The 23906-nt window shown below is 44.2% G+C and overlaps 1 protein-coding gene across 13 annotated transcripts in view; it reads left to right on the top strand.

The window, feature by feature from the left end:
• The window catches only part of zc3h3 (zinc finger CCCH-type containing 3), a 121314-nt gene that overhangs the window by 24239 nt on the left and 73169 nt on the right, over window positions 1-23906 (top strand). For 9 of the 13 annotated variants that reach the window (XR_003296576.1, XR_003296579.1, XR_003296580.1 and 6 more), the window contains exons 4-12: window positions 2590-2740; window positions 8671-8834; window positions 10608-10683; window positions 10958-11113; window positions 11578-11647; window positions 13174-13305; window positions 17607-17770; window positions 17866-18017; window positions 20260-20349. Coding sequence is in view for 2 of the 13 variants with exons in the window: in XM_026323295.1 (XP_026179080.1) it covers window positions 2590-2740; window positions 8671-8834; window positions 10608-10683; window positions 10958-11113; window positions 11578-11647; window positions 13174-13305; window positions 17607-17770; window positions 17866-18017; window positions 20260-20291 (1097 nt within the window). In the remaining 11 variants the exon portion in view is untranslated. The other 4 variants (XR_004463066.1, XR_003296585.1, XM_026323296.1 and 1 more) reach the window with 4 other exon arrangements.

Raw genomic sequence — 23906 nt, 5'->3', positions numbered from 1 at the left:
TGGCAGTGTCATGCATGTGCTGGGTGTCATGATGGTTGGGACAAGTCTTTAGAGGCAGATTGAGGAACAGGTTAGGGCTGGGGGAGGGGGAGTCTAAGTGGTTGCAGGGTGGGAATCGTGGCAGCACCTTTGACAAGCCCTATTTTTCATCTGCCAGGGAGTCCAAATAGCTCTGACTGCAATACAGATGGATTGTGGGAGAAAAAGCGACTTCAAGCCAGGCAACTAATCCTATATAAACGTCCACTCTACCTGCGTCCATGCAGTATACTCTCATGCTCTCTCTCTCTCATTCTGTCTTTTTCCCCTGGTCTCTCTTTCATAACTCCTGATAAGCCACCAGGTCTAGGGCTGGACAATATTAATATCAATATATTTATTCTGATATTAATACATGACTGGACTGTTGCTGACTACTTTTATTACTCACTTACTTACTACTTATTTCTTCCACTACAAGGAGGAATGATGTTTCCCCGATGACACAAGGGCACATAAACAGATATCTGACATCTGGTAATACAGTGACATCACTAACTACTCAAATAAGAATCACAAGCTTTCAGGTGATCAGACAATTTGTAAACAGTTCATCAACCAGTTACTGAAACTTTATTGAAATATGAGTAACAGGTCCAGTCTTACTGGTTTCACTCTTTAAAAATATTGTGTTCTACTAAATATGTACAGCAGAGAAATGGCTCTAAGGGTATATAATCATAGCATCAATAAGCAACAAGTTAACAAGAGCAGCTGTATTTAAATAATAAACCATTGTTTAGTTTGTTACTTAAGCCTAAGTCAGCTTTAGTGAAAGTACTAAGCAGACCAGTTGTTTCTTTGGTTTTCTGCAGTTGTCTTCACATTAATGTGTTACACGTAGTCAGAATGGTAGAGGAATGTTTTAACATAGAATGAAGCCCTGAATTGAACCCTATGCACATGTGTGCACATATACGTGTTCACGGTGTGTGTGTGTTTGTGTGCCCTAAGAGTGCAGTCAGTATTTCGGCGGCTCTCCAGCTCGCAGTGATTTGTTCAACAGTAAATGTTTGTCTGAGATGAATTCTCCAGCTGATCCAGAGCTGCATCCTGGCTGATAAATGAAACTGCGCCTCAGGGGGAGGAGTGGGGAGAAAAGGTGGAATGTGTAGACATGGAAATCGAATCATTTTATTGTTTTTCAACGCAGCCCTCATGGTCACGGTTTGTTATTGGACACTAATTAAAATGGCTACAATCCTGACAATTGGAAATTAAAGACTTGTGAAAGAGGTGATTGAAAATGAGCTCTTCACCGGGAGAATAAACCCATTTGTTATCCCTCTTCACGCTTTTTTTCTTAACTCATTAGATAGACGGAGCGCTGTCAGTGACCTCTGCGGTGAATGATTGGTAGTGGGGGGGGGGGCGTGGTGCACATAATGACACTTTTTGGGTGGAATAATGTAATTGACTATCCTGAGCAACTGTTCTTTGTTGCGTTAAATGTTGGTCTTCAGGCTACGTTAGTGGGCGGTTTTACAGTTTCCTGAAGGGCCGTGGAGCTTGTGGCAAAGTAATTCACGAAAGGCAGCATTCCTCATGACTTTCAATTGACATCTGTGAAAGTTTGACAGAGATGTTTATGGTTTGTTTGACTCTTATCTTTAACCGGTTTTTAATAACCAAGTAAATCGGACACTTGATCAACACTCCTAGTGTTTACAACCGATCTGCTTGTCTTAATGCTCAATTTGGAGGAGTATAATAATACTAATAGGAAAAATTTAATAAATTTGACATCGTCCACATTCTTTGACACACACACACACCGTGTACTATGGTGCTGCTCTGCCTGTCAGGTTCAGTTTTATAGGATGGGAGGGACAAGTAACTGTGGCAGGGAAAGAAAACGTCAGTTTGTGATACACACACGTTTTTTTTATTTATTTATTTTTTTCATACATGCCAAATCTAATGCAACCTTTTAACACAGGGGCGCAGAAGTTGGACAGTTTGACACAGACTTCGTCCGTACAGAGGCTCCTGTCTGGTGTCGTCTTTGCTGATCTTGGTAAATTGGTATGAACAGGAACTTACACGATCCACAATGCAAATTCTATTCTTTGCACAAGTGTGTCAGCCAGGCCAGGCCATCATAAAACAACATGATGGATACACAGCCAAACAAATAAATATATAAATAAAAACTCTTAGTCTTCTTTTTTTCTATCCCGATCTCTCTCACGCCTCCTCTCTGATGGATCTGTAAAATGATATAACGAATGAGACTTAAAGTGAGAACGAGGGAGGGAAGCCGGGCAGGAGGGATGAAGGCACCGAGGAAAGAGACAGAGGATATGATTTATTAGGCTCATAAAAATTCTGCCTTTGTTATTCCCTCATTTTTATATGTGAAGCTTATTAAAGAGCACACCTGCCAGAGTCCTCAGACAAACTTATGTGTGTGTGTGTGTGTGTATGCACAGATTTATGCATTCGAAATGAAGTATATGTGTGCGTTTGTTCTCACACTGAATGGATGTCACTTTGGTTTTGGTCTGTGACCAGGTTCTGACACTGACCCATCCACATTGCTGTCCCCAGGTCCCACCTCTTCCTCGCACCGTAGCCCCGCCTCCCAGAGGGTGTTCAGGACACGCTATAAGATGGTGACCCGACCGGGCTGCAGCACCGCACACACCCTCCATTACAACCCTGCTCTCTCCTGGAGAGCTAAGAGGATCCAGTCTGCCAGGTGAGCCGATGCCTAATACAGTAACCTGTTAACGAAGACTCATGCACACACGTGTCCTGCCGGTCTCGGTGGCCAATATCGTTCAGTGCAGAGCGGCGCCCTGTCTTTTATGTCACCATCATGTGTAGCATGAGGAGAAGGGGTTGGAAATTTATGGTGCTCATTTTTACACAGTAGATAACCCAGAGAATAAACCATTTACACCAGTGTGCTCCTCACATTAATTTACAGCAGCAGGAAAAGCTTCTCACCCAGGTCAGAGACAGACGGGGGGGGGGGGGGCGGGTCTGCTTCTTAATATCATTACAGCACACACACCCTTCATTTATCTAATTTTCACCCCCTCTGGAAAACCCCCTTGGATTTCACAGTAAAATAGGCTTGAACAGGACTGTAGCCAATAAGTGTATTCACAATGTGTTGATTATTTTTTATCTGTTAAATGTCATGGAACAGTGACGTGTTTATTACAGTTTCCAGCAGCTCAGCATGTCAAAAACAAAACTGAATATTAGCAGAAAGCCTGACACTTGAATCTGGAGCCAGAGAATATTTGGCATTTATTCATCATCAATAATTTAAAAGCTTTGTTGTGCTGATCCTCTAATCAGCAAATCATTTCTGCACCACTCTGGAAATAAAGGGACCTTATATGACTTAGCTGTGCACGAAGACACGTTTAGCTGAGCTTTTCTGTGCGATATGACATTTTTGATCGTAGGGTTAATTGATGTTTATGAGAAGGTCATTATTGACTGCTGGATGTGAAATTAATGCTTCATTTATGAGATTATCACTTGACACTACAGCAGCATTTACTAAGCAAGTAGCTCAGAGTGTTTTTTTTCCTGCAGCAGCTACAAATGGTTTGAACTTTGATACAGACGCTCTGTAGGGTTGTTGTGGTCGGATCTGTTAATGTGTAGGGAATTAACAAATGACACTGACTAAACTGTTAAAACACACATTGAACTGCACAAGTTTAAAACTGGCTTGTGTGCAGGTCTGTCTGGTCTCTGCACTGTTTTATTGGTAAAAAAAAAAAAGAATTGTGTGGCTGCAGCTGAGCAGTATTTTTAGTCTCGATACATCTGTTGATATATTATTTTGGCTTAACAACTGATTTCTTACTGTAATAAAAATCAGGGACTGGTGAAGAATATTATAAGATGTTCCTACACTCCTGGGGTGACATGAAAATAGTTCTTTGTTCAAACAATAGCTCAAACCCAAAGTAGTTTAGTTTGTAAGAACATGACAAAACAACAATATGTAAATGTTAAATACATTATTGGGTAACAGTTTATAATTAAATCAGTGTGTGTGCGTGTGTGTTTTTAAGGTTGTTTGTGTGTGTGTGTGCGCGCCCCCGTGCCCCCACTGGTGATGGGTGGTTCATTTGTGTAATCCAGATTTGGTGAGACTCAGAGACCTGGACTGTGGCTGGACTCAGCCTCTGGTGACTTATTACTATTCATTTAGCTGCTGCAGTAAATATTGATTCATCAAGGGATTTTCAATTTGAGCCCCGTGACAACTTGTGAAATATCACCAAGTGTGTAGAAGTGAGGAAAGAGATAGGGAGCGAGGGGGGGACATGTCGGGTCCCCAGGGATCGTGGATCACCCCCCTCACCCACTCATCCTCTATCTTTCTTGTGCTTATCTATCTGTTTAACTCCAAAGACCCTCCACTTTTATCAGTTTGAGGCTATTGAGTAGAGCATGAGCTCATATTCTCTGCTCTTAACTACTGAGTGCTGCTCTTCATCTTTGGCCTATCATACCCACTGATGCCTCATATGTTCTCAGCTCTTATCTCTGTGCCTGCTCAGACCTGACCCCCCCTCACTCAGGCCCCCACACCTTAACAAACACCAGGTCCATCCTTGCACACGAGGTTCCCAGTGAAAGGTTTCCAAATGGCAGTGTTTTTCTTGTGTGACGTTAACGTGAATGTGTTTTTAAATTTCATTTTTAATAACTGCATATTACCGACTTGAATACAAGTGACACGATAGAGTTGTAGCATTTATAGGCTCCAGAATAAAACCAGCTTGAGGCTTTGTATTTTCCAGCTAAAGAAACCATTAGAGAAGCTGTTATGTTGCAGCATTCATCTTGTTGTTTGTTCGTTTGTTTGTTTCGGGATTTTAGCAGAAGGTGGACCACACAGAGACTAACCCAAAACCTGGCGAGTCCCTCCACTACAGCTCAGCTCAGTGGACAGAATGAAATAAACACACAGGGCCTTTACATTGTGGACTAACACATCCAACTAAACCCTGTCAACCTGTCTCGCCCTCTGTACGTCCCCTGCTCCCAGGCCCACATTCAGCGAGGTTCTCCTTACCCAGCATCCCGAGCTCTTACCTGGTTTCAGTCAACGTGGTTGGTGATTTAGTGCTGAGCGGCAGTTTGAAAGGGAGGTGTATCGCCTGCAGTATTTCAGCCCCCGCCACCAGAAAATAGATATTATCTCAACATTAACTCCATTAATAGTAGCAGGTGTTGAATTAAGAAAGCTGTAAAGCATGCAGTAAGCCTACCTTCATCTCTCACACACTCTGCCTGTGTTTCTCTTTAATTCTCCATATCCATGTGTTTACCCTGTTGCTGGCTCTTCTGTTTGCTTTGTCTTTATCTGGTTAATAAGATTTAACAGAAGTTTTTGGTCCCATCTCACATTTGACTCTTTGTCTGGATGAATTTATCCAATTTTATCCAAGATTTCTTTCTGTTTTATTACCGCATTCATTTGAAAGCCCCCAGCATGGCGAGACACCCCAACCCCAAATAGGTATACTATTTTTAAATATATACATCTACACACACACACACACACACACACACACACACACACACACACACACACATGCACAATTGGCCCAGTCGCTCATCTCCTTTAGTGCTTCAGTATCGATCAGTACAGGATGTAAGAGACTGGGCAATAAAGTGAAGTAGTGCTCTCACTTCTTCACTTCTCTCCTTCTCCTGCATTCACTCTCCCATTTATCCCCTTTTATACCCCAATTCATTCATTCACTCATTACTCATCACATTATTCACCTACCTCCACTCCTGTGTTCTGGTGCTGTTCACACTGTGCTGCACACATACTCTGTGTTGCTCATTAAACTCACTTCCTGCGTATAACAGAGGGTTTTTTTTCATTGACGTCAGCTCTGTCTAAGGAGGATTTGATAGGACTGTGATGCGTAATGACGCTGCTTTGGTTTCCTTTAAGTGCCTGAAGAAAAGCAGCAGTCCTCAGTGTTGGAATTAGCCAGATGACTGTTTTTGCTGTGCTCTGTTTCAAGGGTAACTGTTTCCCAATATGAGCTTAGTAATGCTTGGTTTGCAGACAAATAGACAAGGGCAGCATTATTCTGAGCAGTCGTGCGACCCTCCAAATTCTTCCCTGTCACTAAAACAAAAGTCGGATCATTTATCAACGGCACTGGTAGTGCTGAATTGCGCTCTCCTTTATCTGTGCATTGCATGGCTAGAGCAGTTCATGTACCCGCACCTGCGCGCGCACACACACACACACACACACACGCACACACACACACACACACACACACACACACACACTCTCCCACTCCCACTCCCACTCCCAGACTGTCTCAGGGGAGATTCTGTGTGCCCTTTCGCCTCCTCTGTTTATTCCTTTCATCCATATTGTTTTACATTTTTATGTGGAGTTTCTTTTGTACTTAAGTTAGTTTTCTAAATACTAGTCTTTTTGTGTTTTTAGAGTACACGAGCTGTAAGCGTGTGTTGGATGAACTGGATGAAACGTTACCAGACTGTGGTTGTTAACTTCTCTTTTTTTTTGACCTCATAGTTTTTTGGTTTATTACAGACTTAAAACAATAGAAAACCTTTAGACACTGCACTGTCACTTTTCACTCTGCGTTTCTGCACATTTATTTTTGCTTCTTATAGAAAATATGGGTTAGTGGAGCGTCAAATAATTTTACAACTCAGATGCAACATGTGCAGATGTTTCCTCCAGGCTGGATTGCATGAAATATTTGACAATATTTGACAATATTTGAAAAGACTGCCCTCTGAACCACATGGCTGTCCACCAGGGGAGAAGTGCTGCATGAGATAACTCTGTGATAACAGATCTTCTGGAGCTCAGTGGCATCATGGGGAACAGGCCACGGAGAGTCTAGGATGGAGAGAAAACCCCTTTCAGCGTGATGTTATTGCCCTCTGATGGCTTGATTCTTATATCGTCCACTGTTTGTTTCTGCTTTTCCTTCCTCTCCTCCTCTCTCATTACATTACGTAGTTAATCTGCTCCCATAGAGGCTGTTTTCACTAATGGTGTTAGATCTCAGGGTAAAACCCATCCACATGGCTGTGTTGCACATTGGTCTAGTGATTAGAGGGTGTGTATGCAAGCAAAAACTCTCATAGACGTCTGAGGATGTTAAGGGGCACAAATGAGGCTCTCAAACTCACATATTCACCCACCACTGGTATATATACTGGTTGTACAGAACCTGAGCTTATTCCTTCTGTTTTTCACACTTATTCAGGTAAAACTGTGTAGAAGACAGCAATACCTCACTGATGTCAGTCAAACCCCCGACCTGTTTACCTGCATAGGTCAAAACTGTGTCGGTATGAGGTGTCTGATGATCTGGTGGTGGAAGAAACATACAGGCTGTAACAATCACTCTGATGTTGGGACCCAAACAAATGGGCCCAATGTGAAAATGTCCCAGTAGATTGGGTGTTACAGACCCCCATCCCACCCCAACTGTAGCCATGTGTCGGGGTTAACTGCTGTCTATGTTAACTGTTCATGTCATATCCCCATTAACCTCCATTGTGGCTCCCCAGGCCGCCCAGTCCTTGTTTAAGCCTCCCTGGGTGGCAGTCAGCGCTCCAACATTAGCCTCCATTACAGCTCCCCTGGCTGCAGTTGCCCTGTGTAGGGCAGCCACTGATCTTGTATCAGTGAATCTGTGTTTGTGAGTTATGGCACACAGTCAGATAGACTGCACGTGAACGCAGCTGATAGCTGATACTTGCTCCTTTTTTTTTTTTTCTTGTTTGTAGCAGTGCAGCAGCTCCTCTGGCTACAGCATGTTAAGCGTCCGTGTCAGTTGTTTTGTGCGCGACGTGCGTTTGGGGTAATCCTCTCTTTTCTCTGTAATGGGAGGCATGAACTCTCGCTCTAAACCCATTTCCAGCCCATCTGAAATACGGCAGCAAATTACCTCCAGCGGCGCCCTGCACACCAGCCCCAATCTGCCCCAAATAGAAGTGACAGGACAGCGCAATTTATCGCTATAACCCCTGCACCGCCACACCACCACCCAACATCCTTGTACGCGCTTCAGGCTTACACTACAGCCACCGCACACATACACGAGTCTGGGTGACTCCTGAGTGGTGAGCATGTGTGTGTGGACTGTACATACCGTTTTGTGTGTGTGTGTGTGTGTGTGTGTGTGTGTGTGTGTGTGTGGTCTCTGTGCTCCAGTGTAGGGGCCAACCTCACTGCTCTGGCCCCCTGCCCTGCCTATTATCTCATTGATTTCCTCCTCTCCTCTTTTCAATTCTCTCCATTTCCACACTGCCGTCCTTTCCATTAGAGGAGCAATTTAACAGAGTGCTGTGACATGGAAGGGAGGGAGGGAGACTACAGGAAGGGAAACATAAAGTGAGGAGGGGGATATAGTGAAAGAGCTGGAGGGAAGACAAGCAAAAGTGGTGGAACTGAGGGAACAATAAGCAGATACAGTAATATTCCAGCATGACTAGAAATTTCATAGTGTCTGAGCTGAATTTAGCAGAAAATAATAAGTAGAATCACTGCAAGTTATAAAAAATTGGAATTATCTTTTTGCACTTTTTGCTTCTCTCTTTTTCTCACTCCTCCTCTCCTGTTCTTGTCTCTCACAGGAGTTTCCTCGAGAGCCGTCTTCGCGCTCCCCATCACAGACACCTGCAATCCACGCAGCGCTGGAGAGGAAGTGACATGTGCTGGATTCGTGGTTCCCTGTACCAGGTGTCAGCCAATAAGCTGTCTCGGACCGTGGCGTCAAACATGACGATCAACCGAACAGGTACACTGGCCCTCGCCACATCGCTCGTCTTCAACCTCAGCTGTGGCAGCAAAGTCCCTCAGCTGACTGTCGTGATTGTTTTGCTTCACCTGAATCGAAGGAAGACTGAATCTTTTATATGTTTTTTCTTTGGGAAAAGGTCAGATTTTATTTGAAACAAAATGCATGTGAATGTGAACTTTACTCTAGAATCACTGCAGACACGTTTCCATCTTTCCAACAATCCTCAGATAAACACCCCGTTCAACTCTCACTGAGTTTCATCAGTTGCAAAAAAACACAAAGAAAACAGAGACAAATGATGTTACATTTCTATTGTCAACTAATTGAAAGAGTGGATCTGCATGTACTGAAGCACTGGAGCCCATAGCACCATAGAGGTTTCTGACTACTCCCAGCCCTGTTCAGGACATGGACTGTGAGTAGAGGGCAGGCGCTCTGTGTGCAGCCTGAGGTGATGCAGGAGTGTTTATTCATGTTTGTGGCTGTAGCTCTGTCCACATGCTCTCTAACAGACTTAGGGGAGCTGGCTAGATTCGCCATCTGAAATAATAAAGTTGTCATCTGTCACAGCAGAGAAGGGGAGGGTCTGCAGAACCGGATGGTGCAGATTAAAGTCCAGATCTGCCTCTACCTCCTTCACACTTCTCCACCTCTGTTACATACATTCTGTAGCAACTACACCTGCAGGTGAAATTGAAGAGCTCCGTTCTATTAAACCCGTGACTGGAATCCCAACACTCAATCCAGCATCTTTCTGAAACACGCGTCAGGTGTCTTCTCACCAATTGTGACTTCACGTTGCGAGCTTGGCATTTGTTCCTGATCTGGAGCCACTGGTCTGTAATCCTGCTCTGCCTAAATCACGTCAGAGCACACACTTGATGAGCTTCTTAACAGCCAAAAAAGTTCCAAAATTAGAGGTCCGAATAAGATCAGCTGTCATCTGCAACCCCACCCACCTCGCCTTCTTGACCTCTTCTCCACCCTTCTCATGGTCTCCAACATGGGTACATAGTGTTTATGATGTTCTCTGACAGAGCAGGATGTCGCATTTGGATTTGGCACCTCTGCATCAAACCACCACAGTATAAATAACTAGTGACATATCGTGTTATTGCATCTGGCTGCACAAACACTCACTAAGGCAGATTCAGTTCTGCCAATTCTGACATGAACAGGTAGAATTCACATATTTTTTTTAAGATGTATCAAACAGAATACCATCAAAAATATAAAATGAACAATCTTTAAAAAAAAAAAAAAAAAAAAAAAAGATGAATACCAAAATCATCCTCTGCTCTCTTGTCAAATCTGTAACTTTGTCTTTATCACCATTCAAAACCCACTGCTTGTAAAACTGTGGTAACATCTCACAGCATACTCCAGCTTGGAGGCGTACATGCACAGGTTGCTCCTGTGACGTTGTGTCATCGTAGGGATGTGGGCAACACATGTAACTTGGATCAGTGTTAGTTAAGCAATAAAACTATTATAGATATTTTTTATACTTTTATAGTTTACACTTCCATCGCCTCTGCACGCGTGAGTGCATGTTCTCTCTTTGAGTTATTACTTCTTATATGCATATTGTCTGAACCAGAATTATGGCCATGTTGGATCTGAAGATTTAAAGGTGTGCAGCAAAGAATGCACACTTATAGTGGTAGATTGGACTTAATCTACTGACGCACGTTGTTGGATCACAATTAGAAACTAAACACAAATTGGGACTTTAAATAGCTTTAAATTTGTTTCTTTCTCCATACTTAGGAAAGTCCTGCAGTCCACAGGTCTCGTACATGAGTCCAGCTTTGAACCGGCCCACCAGCAGTCGGCACTTGGCCAGGTAGGCTGTTCACAGCACTTTCAGTGCCTGTTTCATCTCCACCCATCAGAATCCTTCATTCACAGGTAGTGGGAACATTTCTGCACTTATGAGCTTTTTGAAACAGTTATATGTGGGCCATCCTGCTGCTCTCTTCATATAAGATTACATCTCATCATTCTTTCTCGTCTACAAAAAGGGCTGTAAAGTCTTTTAAAATTAGCATATGGAGAATATCAAAACCAAATGCCGTGTTTGTCTGCTTAATAAACTGAGGTCTCTCCTCTGAAACAAGTCGGGCAGTCCAGCGGAGCCTCGCCATCATCAGACAAGCTCATCAGAAGAAGCAGCAGAAGCAGTACTGCATGTACTACAACCGCTTTGGCAAGTGTAACCGTGGCACCAGCTGTCCCTACGTACACGACCCGGACAAGGTGGCCGTCTGCACCAGGTAGCACTAAAACAAACCCTCTGAGCAGAAGAGGGCTCTGTGTGTGTGTGTGTGTGTGTGTGTGTGTGTGTGTGTGTGTGTGTGTGTGTGTGTGTGTGTGTGTGTGTGTGTGTGTGTGTGTGTGTGTGTGTGTGTGTGTGTGTGTGTGTGTGTGTGTGAGAGTGACTACTCAGTAGAGAGTAAACATGGTTCTTTGATTTAAAATTTGAAAAATGTTCAAACCTGTGAATCTTTATTCCTGGCTCTGATCAATAGCTTAGATTGGGTTCTCCTATACAGCATCTGTGAGGGGCGTAGTGGTAATTTACAGCCATTTGCTATACTGAATCAGAAAAACATGGCTTCCCTGGGACAAAATTGGAATAATTGAAACTGATGATATAGTTATTACAGAGACGTTTCTTTATTGTAACTCCTTGAGTACGCTCTTTGTTCTCAGGGTTGTTTCTGTTGTTTACCTGCAGGTTTTTACGAGGGACGTGTAAACAGGCAGACGGGTCCTGCCCATTCTCTCATAAGGTGGCAAAGGAAAAGGTACAGACATACACGCCTACACACGGCCTAGATAGTGGACATAGAGATATTATAGATATTTGAAAGAAAAACAGCTAATGAGGTTAATATAATCACTTTGCTTGATAGGGATTTTATCTTACTGTAACTCTGCCTCCTCTTACACTTCAGTGTAGCTTCCAAAAAACTAGACCCCTGAAGATTGATAAAAGGACGTGTTAACTCAAATTTGTTGTTTTAACCCAGTCAGTCACCTGGTAACTCAGAGCTGCCACAGTGGAAAAATGTGTGTGTGTTTTAGAAAGTCAACTTGCTCGTCTAAGCGAAAGTGTTGGGAAAGCAAACAACCCTACAACAGGTGTCTTTATACACACACACACACACACACACACACACACACACACACACACAATGGCCTGCACCTGTGTTGCTTGTCTCAGTGCTGCCTGTAGGTGCTGAGAGCCCAGCTGTCTGTTTGTAATGCACTTCTCTAACAGCACCCCGTCATCCCTCCACTGAACACACCCACTGGCATTTCATGTGGACCCCTTTAACTGTATGTGGTTTTTATGGAGGAGAGGGTTGATATGTGGGGGGGTGGGTTACAGGGTTATGCACTTCGAAACTGATCTGGGCACCAGTGCGTACAGGCGAGCCTGAATCCTGTGCCCTGCACCCCCACCCGCCTGTCCCCCCACTACCACAAATACCTCGAAACCAGACACCCCTGGACCCACTCCCGTGGCATTACCCCTAATACTCCCACCCACCCTAGTCCCCACCGCCACTGACCCAGTCGTTGCCTCCATTGAGGCAGCACATAAACGCATCCTCGGGGCTAGAAGAGCCGCAGCCTGGATAAATATTTCTGTAGCGGTTAATTAGGTAAAACTGATCCCAACGAGGTGGAGCCCCTCTCACACTCCATCTCCCTCCAACCACCCCCCTCCGTCTCCACTAACACGCTCAGAGGTATATTTAGATGGGCCTCCACAGGGCTCACCCCTGCACACATGCACACACACATGCTGTCAAGACACACTGTGACTCTTACTCTGCCGCTGTCAACTGCAATTAAGGTCATTTAGCAGCTTGATGTGACAGAGCACTTGGCACACGGGGCATGTCTGAACATGATGGGAGGCTGTTTACAAATGTGTGTGAACTCATGTAATCACATGCTCTTCATCTCACCTGTGCTTCCTTTTTTGTTTGGTTTTGTTTATTTTGTTGTTGTACCACTCACGAGCAGATGGTGGTGCAGTGTTTTACTGCTGTTCGCTGTCTTTTCAGGAACAGTGCCAAGAATCAAAGATGCTTGATTGAGTAAGATTGATTCCTTAATCAATTCAGTTTCTGTTTGGACATTTATCCAATAATGCAGTCCCAGAATATGTCAAGAAAGTGACCGGCCCCAGCGTCTTTACTTCATCTTGACATAACAAAGAAGATTCTGTTGAAATTACCCCATGCGGGGCTCTTGCTCTGTGCTGTTGTCATGGGTTGGTTTGGTTGATTTCCATTTTTATTTCTCTGCCTTTCTCCAGATGCCAGTGTGCTCTTATTTCCTGAAGGGAATCTGTAACAACAGCGACTGTCCCTACAGTCACGTCTACGTGTCCCGCAAAGCTGAAGTGTGTGAGGATTTCGTGAAAGGCTACTGCCCCGAGGGAGAGAAGGTACAAATAATCAAACACACTATACATAATGAATAGGAAGTTGTGCTTCCTGACTTTATGGTTCAGAATGACTGTGTAGTGTGTTTCCAGCCCCTTCAAATGGAATTTCCTTTCTATGACACAAGCGAACCAACAAAAATATATGTATGGCAGCTATTACTGTACTCTTCAGTGTACTGCAAGTACATACTTTACGTAGTAAAATGTGGAAAATGTGTGAGAAAGTGAAGTCTAAAATGCAGAGCCAGCGTTTTTTCTTCCCACTGCTGCTCAGTGAGCCACTTGTTGCTTGTTGTGGACTCATTCCTGATCATCATATTCTCTTTGTCCAAATGTTTTGGTGCCCTTTGTGTTATGCTCCTTGTTTCTCCACCTGAGGATTAACTCGGGTCCAGTCATGGTCAAACAGGAAAGGTGTTTGTTTTTTAGTTATTTTTATATTGATTGCAACTGTGAAAATGGATTTGTATTGTTATACCTCAAAATTGTGTTTCTTCCGTCCACTCCAAACTCAAAATTACAAAAACTGAAACAACCTAAAGTTTGACTTTTACTTGATTCCACTTGTGTGTGGTCTTGTTTTTGCCCATTCACTCACATTGTCCTGTGATCTGTTTCTGTCTTTCTCTGCCAGTTAGAAAACTGTTAAATGTCAAATGAACTGAATCAGGGAGCAGCCTGTGGACAGTTCAGGTTAGCCCACATCACAGTGTTGGTCTGAAAGGGTCATAGAAAGGTTCGGGCTCCGGTTGGTTTCACCTCACTAGGTTTTTATTTAGAACTTTGTTGACAGCTTTACCAGATAGTAAACTTCCTTGTCTATTTGAACCTCTCATTATATTGTACAACATGTATTCAGTTCCACGGAAGTTAAAACAAGGCTTAGGTAAACAAGTAGTTAGGTAAGCAGTGCCCACACACACACACACACACACACACACACACACACTGACACACACACACTGACACACAGGCAGGAACAGCTGCAGGGGGTGCTTGTCCATAATGTCATGACTGTAGTGTCTGAGTGACACATTGAGGGCCTAATGGGTAACAGAGAGCCACCGTCACGACGCCCGAGTCTCCCCACACACGCACTCCCCACATCCACCTCCATCATACCTTTAACTCCTGCCCTCCTCTCCCCTCCTGTGTTTTTCCCTCCCTTTGTCTCCCCCTACTCCTCCCTGCTTGTTTTTGAGCGTCAAGTGTGAAACAGATGCTTTTTCACACTGTCAGACCTCATTTAAATACTGCATGGGGAAATGAGGATATAGAAAACAAAAGGGATATTAATATTTATTCTATTAGCTGAAGTGCTTAGGTCTGTGATTTTCCCCGTGTGTGTGTGTGTTTGTGCCTCGGTGCATGTATGTATGTGTGTGTGTTTACGGAGCGCTGTGCTGTGAGGCTCTGGCGGCTCTATGATGGATAGCAGGCAGTAATTATAGATGGTAAAACTGCTGAGGATGGCACTCTGGGCCAGGCAGAGACACTCCAGCAGCTCAGGGGTTAAGTCTGCTCCTCTCCTCCATCCTCCTCCTCCATCCTCCTCCTCTGCCTTACAGACTTGCCACCATCCTGCTTTTTATCCTGGCTTTGTCTCACCCTCCACGTCACCTAACCGTCCCTTCTTCTTCCTTTACTCCACAGCATCAGTTTTCACAGTGTGTAGTAATTACCTCCTTTTTTCATTATCCCAAATGCAGCTCCTGGATCAGGTCCGTCTCCTCTCAGCCTCCTGACATGTTGAGATGAAAGTTGGCCACCAGACATCATCACTGAGTGTCTGACCAACTGCAGATGGTTGGCTGCTTTTCATTGTTTGTTTCTCTGCACGCGTGAATGTGAACATAACTGCTGGGAGTTTCTTCTTCTGATGTTGCCAGTGTTTGATCTGCGTTCGTTTTCCTTTCATATTAGGAAAACTTCTTTCTCTAAAATCCTGCACCGTGCACAGTGTTGTCCACGGACGAACCAGCACTGATATGGTCACAGCAATGAGCTGGATGTTGCAGAGGCAGTATCACAGGATTTGTTCCCTTCTCACTGGCTCTTCACTTCCCTCTGATCAGGGCGTTAGTAGTACTCTGGTCAGCTGACGAAGTTTGTGCCTGCACATGCTCGACTGACCGTTCAAAAGAGTAAAGGGGCTGCATGTTTCTGATGCAGGGCTAATGTTGATCTAAACACGAATCAGCTCTAGTGACACTGCAAACGTTCCTTTTCTTACCCACTCAGTGTTGATAATCTCAGGACCTGAGCTCCTTTGTTGTTTCAGTCCTGTCGCAGTAAGCTGCACTAGACTCGAGTCTCACCTTAATTCAGAAGATGTAAATGCATTGGATGTCACTTTTTTTTTTTTTTATTTTACTGTCTTTTCCATATCCTTCCCTCCCTCTCTTGCTTCTTTTGCTCCTTCTCTCTGTCTCTTGGTAAATGTGCTGACTCCTCTTGGTTTTGGCCCAGCAGAGAGCTCTCTAATAGGCCCCAGAGACATCCCAGCATTCCTTAAATCAAGTGGAAAATTGTTAACTTGGTGTGGGATAAAGATGTTCTGTCCACTTTAGCTTTTTCCTCCTATTTCTCAGCTCTCTCTCTCTCTCTCCCTCCCTCTCTGTCTTTGCTTTATGAAAATGAGGATGTATGGAGCTGTGGGGAGTGGATTGAGCTTTTACAGTCAATTTCTCAGGCACTTTCAGTTTCTCACACTGGAAAAATGCTTCAGCTTTAACTCTTGTTGTCCCATCATGCATTCATGTCCAAACAACAGCTCTGCCCGCGTGTCAGCAATGACTCGTGTTAAAGGTTTATGACGTATCTGTCAGCTGAGGGGAGAAAATTAAACCTCATCCTTTATCTCAGGGTGGGGGTTTTTTCTTTTAAGTGTGCAGAGCTGCCTGTCACACTGCACATGATTGTACATGGCTGATCCTCTGGTCCTCTCACTCAGAAACCTGAATTAGGTTTTTGGTGCTGGACAGAAGACGAATGTGGTCCTGAACAACAGGTCCCTCTGTCAGCCAATAACAACCCGTATCAAGTGTGTTCAGTCAGGGTTACGCACATTGCTAATTGACTGAACACACCTGATCAGGTAATCAATCAGCTGTAGGTAGGGCAGGGATGTTTGGAGCATGGCAGTGACCCACCAGGACCAGAATTGCCCACCCCTGTTCTAGACTTTTGGGCCTGTGCATGAATTAATTGGTTATTAATAAAAGAAGAGTAAGCGATAATAGTCATGAATTGCAGCCATAAAGTCATGTATCACAGTTCACGGTTTAATCGGACCTGATGACCTGATGTCATGCACCAGAAATAAACCCAGGAAATCATCGACAACAGTGGGAGGCCTGATTTATTAAGTAAAATGGTGTGTCAAAAACTCAGCCCTATAACATGATCAAGATTAAACATTTGACAGCAAGCTGATCCTGGGCTGCCCTGGCACCGAGCGCTGTGGTGGCAGAGAGTCAGGGCCGCTGGGCTCCACACACACAGAGATGACCAGCAGTCCACAGCCTTCCTGGAAAATCGATCTGAAGAGCCCTCTCCCCTACACACACACACACACACACACACACACACACACACACACACCGATACACACACTATTTCTAGACCAATCTGGCTCCCAGTCCTGCACTCCTCACCCCTACACACACGCTCAGAGACACACACACACACTCCTCGCAGCCTGCACCCCAGAGTGAATATAATTAGCTTTTCTGACAGGTGGGAGGGATCGGATCTCGTGGAGAATGAACCGACCAATTTACACCCGTATTACACCGTCATACACTCTCAGTTGCAAACATGCATGTGAAAGCTCACTCTCTCATGGACAGTGCTCCCCAGAATGACGCTCACTGTGACCTGTTTGCTCAGCTTGAATATTAGAGGAAGGGCTGAAGGAAAGAATTTAAAGCAGTAATTTAAAAAAACATGTAAGAAATAAAGGAACATCATGATTGGTGACCTGGAAGCACTTTATTAGTCTTGTCTGTGTGAATGAAAAAGAATGACTTCATTTGAAACATTTAAAGTTTTTTGTTAGTCCTTTTCATGTAAAACAGGCAGATGTTCTTCAATATGAATCACAAGCTGCCAAACTTGTGGGCATGTTTATAAATGTATCTGCACATCTGTTAAACTCTTAACATTGTTTTTACTGTCTCTTCCACATGGTATTTATAATCTCGAGTCCATATCAGTTTTCACTTGTTGCTTTTTGATCCGCTGGGACTTTCTTCATTAAAGCTGTAAGAATATAAACCTGATGTGTATCTAACCACCAGTGTAAGAAGAAACACACTCTGGTGTGTCCAGACTTCTCTAAGACCGGGTCCTGCCCACGAGGCTCCCGCTGTAAGCTGCAGCACCGCCAACGGGCCAAACCAAGTGCCAGCAACATGTCCACCACCCCAGCTAAAAAAGCCCGAACCAAAGAACCTTTCAAGAGGTTAGAAAAGCAGACGGACAGAGCTGGATCAATACTGACACATATCATCATATTTGTCCACATTTGACCCTGCCTGATGATGTTTCCCCTCCCAGGCCCCGCCTGTCTGTGGGCATCCCACCAGCCTCTCAGACTGGGACGCCCACCGCGGGTCCCCTGGAGCTGCCGTCCTTCATCTCCCTCTCCAGCTCCCCAGAGGAGGCAGACGCACCGGAGCTGCTGCCAGTCGAGACCTCAAAGGGTAAAGGTAACAAAATCCATTCAAACCTAGAACCACTCTGAGGACCCAGAAGTGTACACAAACCAGCTGTGTGTGACTGGAAACCAGTCAGAGAGCATCTCCGATTAATGTTTCCAGGAAGTAGCAGTTAACGTTAAAAAATATATATTTGTTTAGGGTTGAAGTGGCCGCCAGCTGTTGTTTGTATGTTGTAATTGTTGTTTGAACATCATTTTAAATGTTTAGACACCTACAGAACCAAACTGAGCTTAGTTTTCATCTGGACGTCTTTGCACATGTAGTTCACCAGACTGGTGCTAACTATGTGAGGTAGCTGCAGCATTCATTTTTACAGTGCAGGTCTGCTAACGTCATTGTTAATCTCTGGGAATGTGCCAGCATCACGTCAGAAAAGTGGCTGTAACAGCAGAAATACAAATTAGATCAGATTACACAGGTGTGGTCTTCTCAGAATAAATCACCAGTTTAGGAAACTAAAATATTACAACTGAAAAAAATGGTAAAATTACATCCAGAATTTTAAAAACCAGAATCTCGCTGTGCTTTAACTGTGTTTTCTTTGTGGTGACCGTCGGCTGACGGTCCAGAGACGTTTTGTGGATGGATCTTGTTTGTCATGAAAGTCCCAGGATCGTTCCTCAGGTCCTGGTGTGGAGACAGATAAGGATGATCAGAGCAGGGCTGTAGAGATGGTGCGATGATGCTCTGGGGAGGAGTAATAATGCTCAGAGGACAGAGGTAATAATATTTAGGGTCTGGGCTGGACCGAGGCACAGCTGAGCTCTCTGTTGACAGACTTGACAGATAGGGGATTAGGAGAGAAGCTGCCTGCCCATCCCCCATGTCCTCCTCCTCACCCACCAGGCTCGACTGTCCACCTGCTTGTGCTGCCTGCTGGACACACACACACTCTGCAGGGCAACATTTGACTGCCTCTAACACCTGTGTTCAACCTGTTGTATCACTGCGACACACTAACAACGTGGGTTTTTCTCTCTTTTGACTTAGATCTTTTTTTAAATTTATTTATTTGGTTTCATCTGATCTAAAAAAAAACTCAATGAAAGATCACGCAAATTACAAATATGTCTGTTTTACCTCCTGATCATTTGGTTATTAATTGTGAGGGGGACCCTGTGCCCCATCTCAGAAACATATTTTCATTGCCCTAAAACTGCAGCAGTTTCATTATGTCCGTGATAATTATGATTCTCATCTGCGTTTCAAGTCCTAATGAACTCATTAGTCTTTAATCCGTGAAAATAAAATGTGCTTGAGCTTGACTGAGGAGATGACTGCTGTTTCTTTTTCATCGAAGAACAAAACGAACGTGTCCCCAGAGACTCTTCGTCTCCTGCCAGTTTGGTGGCAGCACAGATTGTGAATCATCCAGTTCCTTGTCATTTAATTTGCTATTGGGCTGCACAGAGAATGTAACCGTCCCATAATGGCAGCTTGAGTATATTCCTGCTGGACGGTGTCAGTATGTTCACACAGGCTGAGGAATATTGCTATAGGTGTTTCAGGTCACTTGTCCTGTTTCAGTCATGAAATCCTCCTCCTCGTTCTTCTTGGTTTGTATTTAGCCTCCCCAGCATGGTCTGAACCTTTGGCCTCAGAGACCTGGGTCCAGACCTGCGATAATGTTGTTGCAGTGGACGTGTTTGTTAGACTCCTAAGACGTATTCGTTTGTGAATTTAGGTAGAGACACAAACACATCTCACCTTAAACACCTTTGGGTGACACCTCCTCGCTGCAGTTTGTGATTTCTGAAGAGGCAGCGTCACTGACTTTAAGCTGCTGTGTCCTCACTGTGACAGTACAGCTTTTTTGTGTGTCCTAACACACACACACACTCGTCCCTCTGCCTCCTCCGGACAGTTAGTTTGTGCTGTTAAGTAACTAATGACACTGTGGTCCCACACTAACACACTGCACCGCCCAGAGCCTCATTAAAGGTGGATCTCAGCCAAACAAGCTCCTCTTCACTTTGCATAAATTAGCTCAGATGCAATGTATCACTGCCAAGACTGCGACCTCTCTCACACACACACACACACACACAACTTCATCCATCCCTGTTGTCCTGTTTCCCTTCCTCATTTACTCATCAGCTCAGATGTCATCACTCAGCCTTGCAGCTGTATTCAGAGTCAGTCACACGTGGATGAACAGCCACACCGTTTTATCACACCGCCCCTGCCAATACTTCTCACCTTTTCCTTTTCGTTTCTTGTTCTTCCTCAGAAAAGAAGCTGCAGATCAAGCCTCGGCTGTAAGGCTGCAGAGGCCGGCAGCCCTGGAGCTGAACGACACTTGGTGGTTCCTGAGCTGCAGGTTTGAATCTGTGCCCTTTCACTTTGAATGACTAATCTCAGGGCCTGAGAGTTTTATTCCTAAATGTGTTCATTGTGTTTGCATATCAGTTTGGATGTTTACTTTACAGCTTGTGTAAGATTTTAAATAAAGGTCAACTCTTACTGTGTCTTGTTTGACAGACTGTTTCTTGCTGCGATTGTGTTCCTGTGTCGCAGTGGTGGTGTCACATGATCCAAGTGTGTTTTTGTGACTTTCCATCTGAAGGTGGTGACAGAAGCAGCGACACACGAGCTGTGGCTTCATCCTCACCATGCTGAGTGTGTATGTCAGTGTGTTTGTGCTTTGTGTTCAAACTAATGTGGCTTTAATTCATACAGTGCACACTTGTCTCTCCCCTGCTTCCCTCCACTAAATCCCACTCAGATAGTTCACGTTACCAAGGCAGGATTGGCGAATGCAGGCCCCTGATGCTGGTCCCCATCCTGAGAGTCTCTACATTTAGACTGAGTCTTGGTTTAAGGTCAAGGTAGGATAAGTCTCCTGGAAGACAAACACGTAACTGTGTTTTTAGAGGAATTTGAAAGCGTGGTTGACGTACTGTCACATTTCTGTTCAAACACAGTGTAAAAAGCTGCATTTCTTCTTCCTTCACGGTTGTTTGGCAAACTGGGACTTTACTCTCTGAGGTTTTAGGAGAATTATTTGCAGTAACTCTTTCCTGAATGACACTTTTTTTCAGTATTTTTTTCAGCTGAGTTGCCAGATACAGTCAGGTGAAGTTTTGCTCCCCATATAGCACAGTGGTACCAAACCTGGCAACCTCACTATGACTGCAAGAGGTACAGTTGCTACACACTGTGAATGTGTGATGGTGGTTTTGTTCCATCAGAATATTTCTGGCTGTGTGAGTTTGAGCTGTCGATGTGTGTGTTCTCATACTTTGCAGCACCGTCACTGTCTCTGTTGCCAGTTTCTGTGCTAAGACACCAGCTCTGTACTGGACACCCAGACCGACCGATGTTGATCCTCTCAGAAACAGACTGATTTCCCACAGTGTTGGACTGTTCGTTTAAAGAGTCGGTGACTCCACCTGATGTACAAAATGATAAAGCTGACTCCACAGTTTTACTGGTCACATGTCTGTTTTCCTGAATCCCAACCGCTGTAGAGACCTCCAGCTTTTTGAAGAGTCCAGTCTCTGTGGCTTTTTAAAACACGATTAAAAACGTGTGTGTGCATTTTCAGATGCATCAGCGTTATTGTGAACCTGTGAGGGATCAGTCCGCTGATGGTCCTGCAGTAACTTGGAAAACTTTGGTCCATGTACAGGACTGTTGAACTGTGTTAAATATATATATATTGTGTGTGTGTGTGTGTGTTCAGCTCAGTTCTCTCAGATGTATTGACAGCAGCGACTGGAGATGGAGAGCTCGACGTGTTTCTCAGAAAAGCCAGGAGACAGGGAGCCATCACTCTTCTCTCCTCACCACACTTTTTTCCTTCCTCCTCCTCCTCCTCCTCACCCACGTTGCTCCGCTCCTGCGCTGAAGATGTAAGTGCCTTAGACAGATGTCTGCTGCCTCTTGTCTAAAACCCTCAACGCGAGCTGCTGAGCTCGGCAAACTCTAATTAAGATCAATATTTCAATTTTTAGTAAAAGCGCATGAGACGGGGAGAAGACAGGGAGAGAAATCATCTGTCCACAGAGACTCGGAGACAAAAAGAGAGGTCAACTGTGATTCTTCATTGTGTGTTTTTATGGCTGTGTGTTAAAGAGATCTGAGAAGTGGTTTGTGAACATGTGTTAGTGTCATGTTCACAAACTTCTTTTCTCTCTGAGGTTTCTCCCGTTTTTAGTTTTAGTTTCACTTCCTTTAAAGAATATTTCAGCTCATTGCAGCTTGGATCTTATTTCGTGGTGCTGACCTCCTTGTTTCCTCCGTGACTCCTGGCTGGATGTGCAAACTGATGAACTAATTAACGAAGCCGAAGTTGTTTGGCTGCACATGTGCAATAAAAACAGGAGAAAGAGTCATGACATATGGAAAAAGACCCACTTCACATAAAGTAGCAAACTCAGTATCAGTATCTCAGTTTAGCCAAGAACCTGCCACCAAGTGTAAGAAGTTAAATATTAATGCACCAATAAATATGACAAAATATAGGCAGAATACTTCATGTAGCCAGAATACTTCATGTAGCCAGAATACATACTTCATGTAGCCAGAATACATACTTCATGTAGCCAGAATACTTTGTAGCCAGAATACTTCTGTAGCCAGAATACTTCATGTAGCCAGAATACTTCATGTAGCCAGAATACTTCATGTAGCCAGAATACTTTGTAGCCAGAATACTTTGTAGCCAGAATACTTCATGTAGCCAGAATACTTCATGTAGCCAGAATACTTTGTAGCCAGAATACTTCTGTAGCCAGAATACTTCATGTAGCCAGAATACTTCATGTAGCCAGAATACTTCATGTAGCCAGAATACTTTGTAGCCAGAATACTTTGTAGCCAGAATACTTCATGTAGCCAGAATACTTCATGTAGCCAGAATACTTCAATGTAGCCAGAATACTTCATGTAGCCAGAATACTTCAATGTAGTCAGAATACTTCAATGTAGCCAGAATACTTTATGTAGCCAGAATACTTCATGTAGCCAGAATACTTCAATGTAGTCAGAATACTTAATGTAGCCAGAATACTTCAATGTAGTCAGAATACTTAATGTAGCCAGAATACTTCATAGATCTCAGCTGCATGCACAGAATTTATCTTCATATGTTTCTGAAAATACTTTTTTGTGCTTCTTTGCTCCTTGTCTAATGAATTTAATTAACACCCCCTTTTCAACAAACTTGTCAGTAAACAACCCTAAAACACAGCACTGGCCACAGATCTCTGGAAGGAGACAGTGAAAAGCTTCTCCTGACTCTGAGGATGTCGGCGTACGGATTACACACTGACATGTTCAGTCCACACCTGGTTGGTTTAAACGTTCAGGTAACTGTCATGAAAGCAGCATCAGACAGGTTGTAAACAAACCCACAGGTTGGCCAAGACCATAATGAAAGATCCACTTCAGGTGTGGGTGCTGGCCTGCTGCTCTTCCTGCAGCTGTGCACAGTCAGAGGTTACTACCGGCAGGGGGTGGGGTGGGGGGTTAGTTGTAGCTCCACATGAAATGGTGTAGTTCACCTGTATGAACTGTTCACACCCTGTCTGATCAAACCTCCCTCTGATCCAGTTTGCATCACGTGTGTTGTGTCTAATGCAGCTGTGTCATATGGTCCATGTGTGTTGGTCCGCCCTGAGCTCACTGCGCCGGGAGGATAAAACAAATGGCACCACAGCTGTAACAAAGCTGGACTGGTCTTGAGGTTCAGTTCTCTCGGACTCTGCTGTCTCATCTGCGTCTTTAAGACCAAAACCTTTTCCTCGCTCTGGGGAACAAACGCGAGTCCAGTACAGACCAGGCCTCAGACATGTGGTGAAAGTAGTTTCAAAGAAAGCCCCTCTGTTAACTTCACCGCGCACACGCATGCGTGTCACACATGCCCGCACAATT

The sequence above is a fragment of the Mastacembelus armatus genome, chromosome 4, assembly GCF_900324485.2.
Source record: "Mastacembelus armatus chromosome 4, fMasArm1.2, whole genome shotgun sequence".
Classification (NCBI taxonomy): Eukaryota; Metazoa; Chordata; class Actinopteri; order Synbranchiformes; family Mastacembelidae; genus Mastacembelus; species Mastacembelus armatus.
The sequence above is the reverse complement of the archived record's forward strand: the minus strand, read 5'-3'. Positions and strand labels throughout refer to the sequence as shown.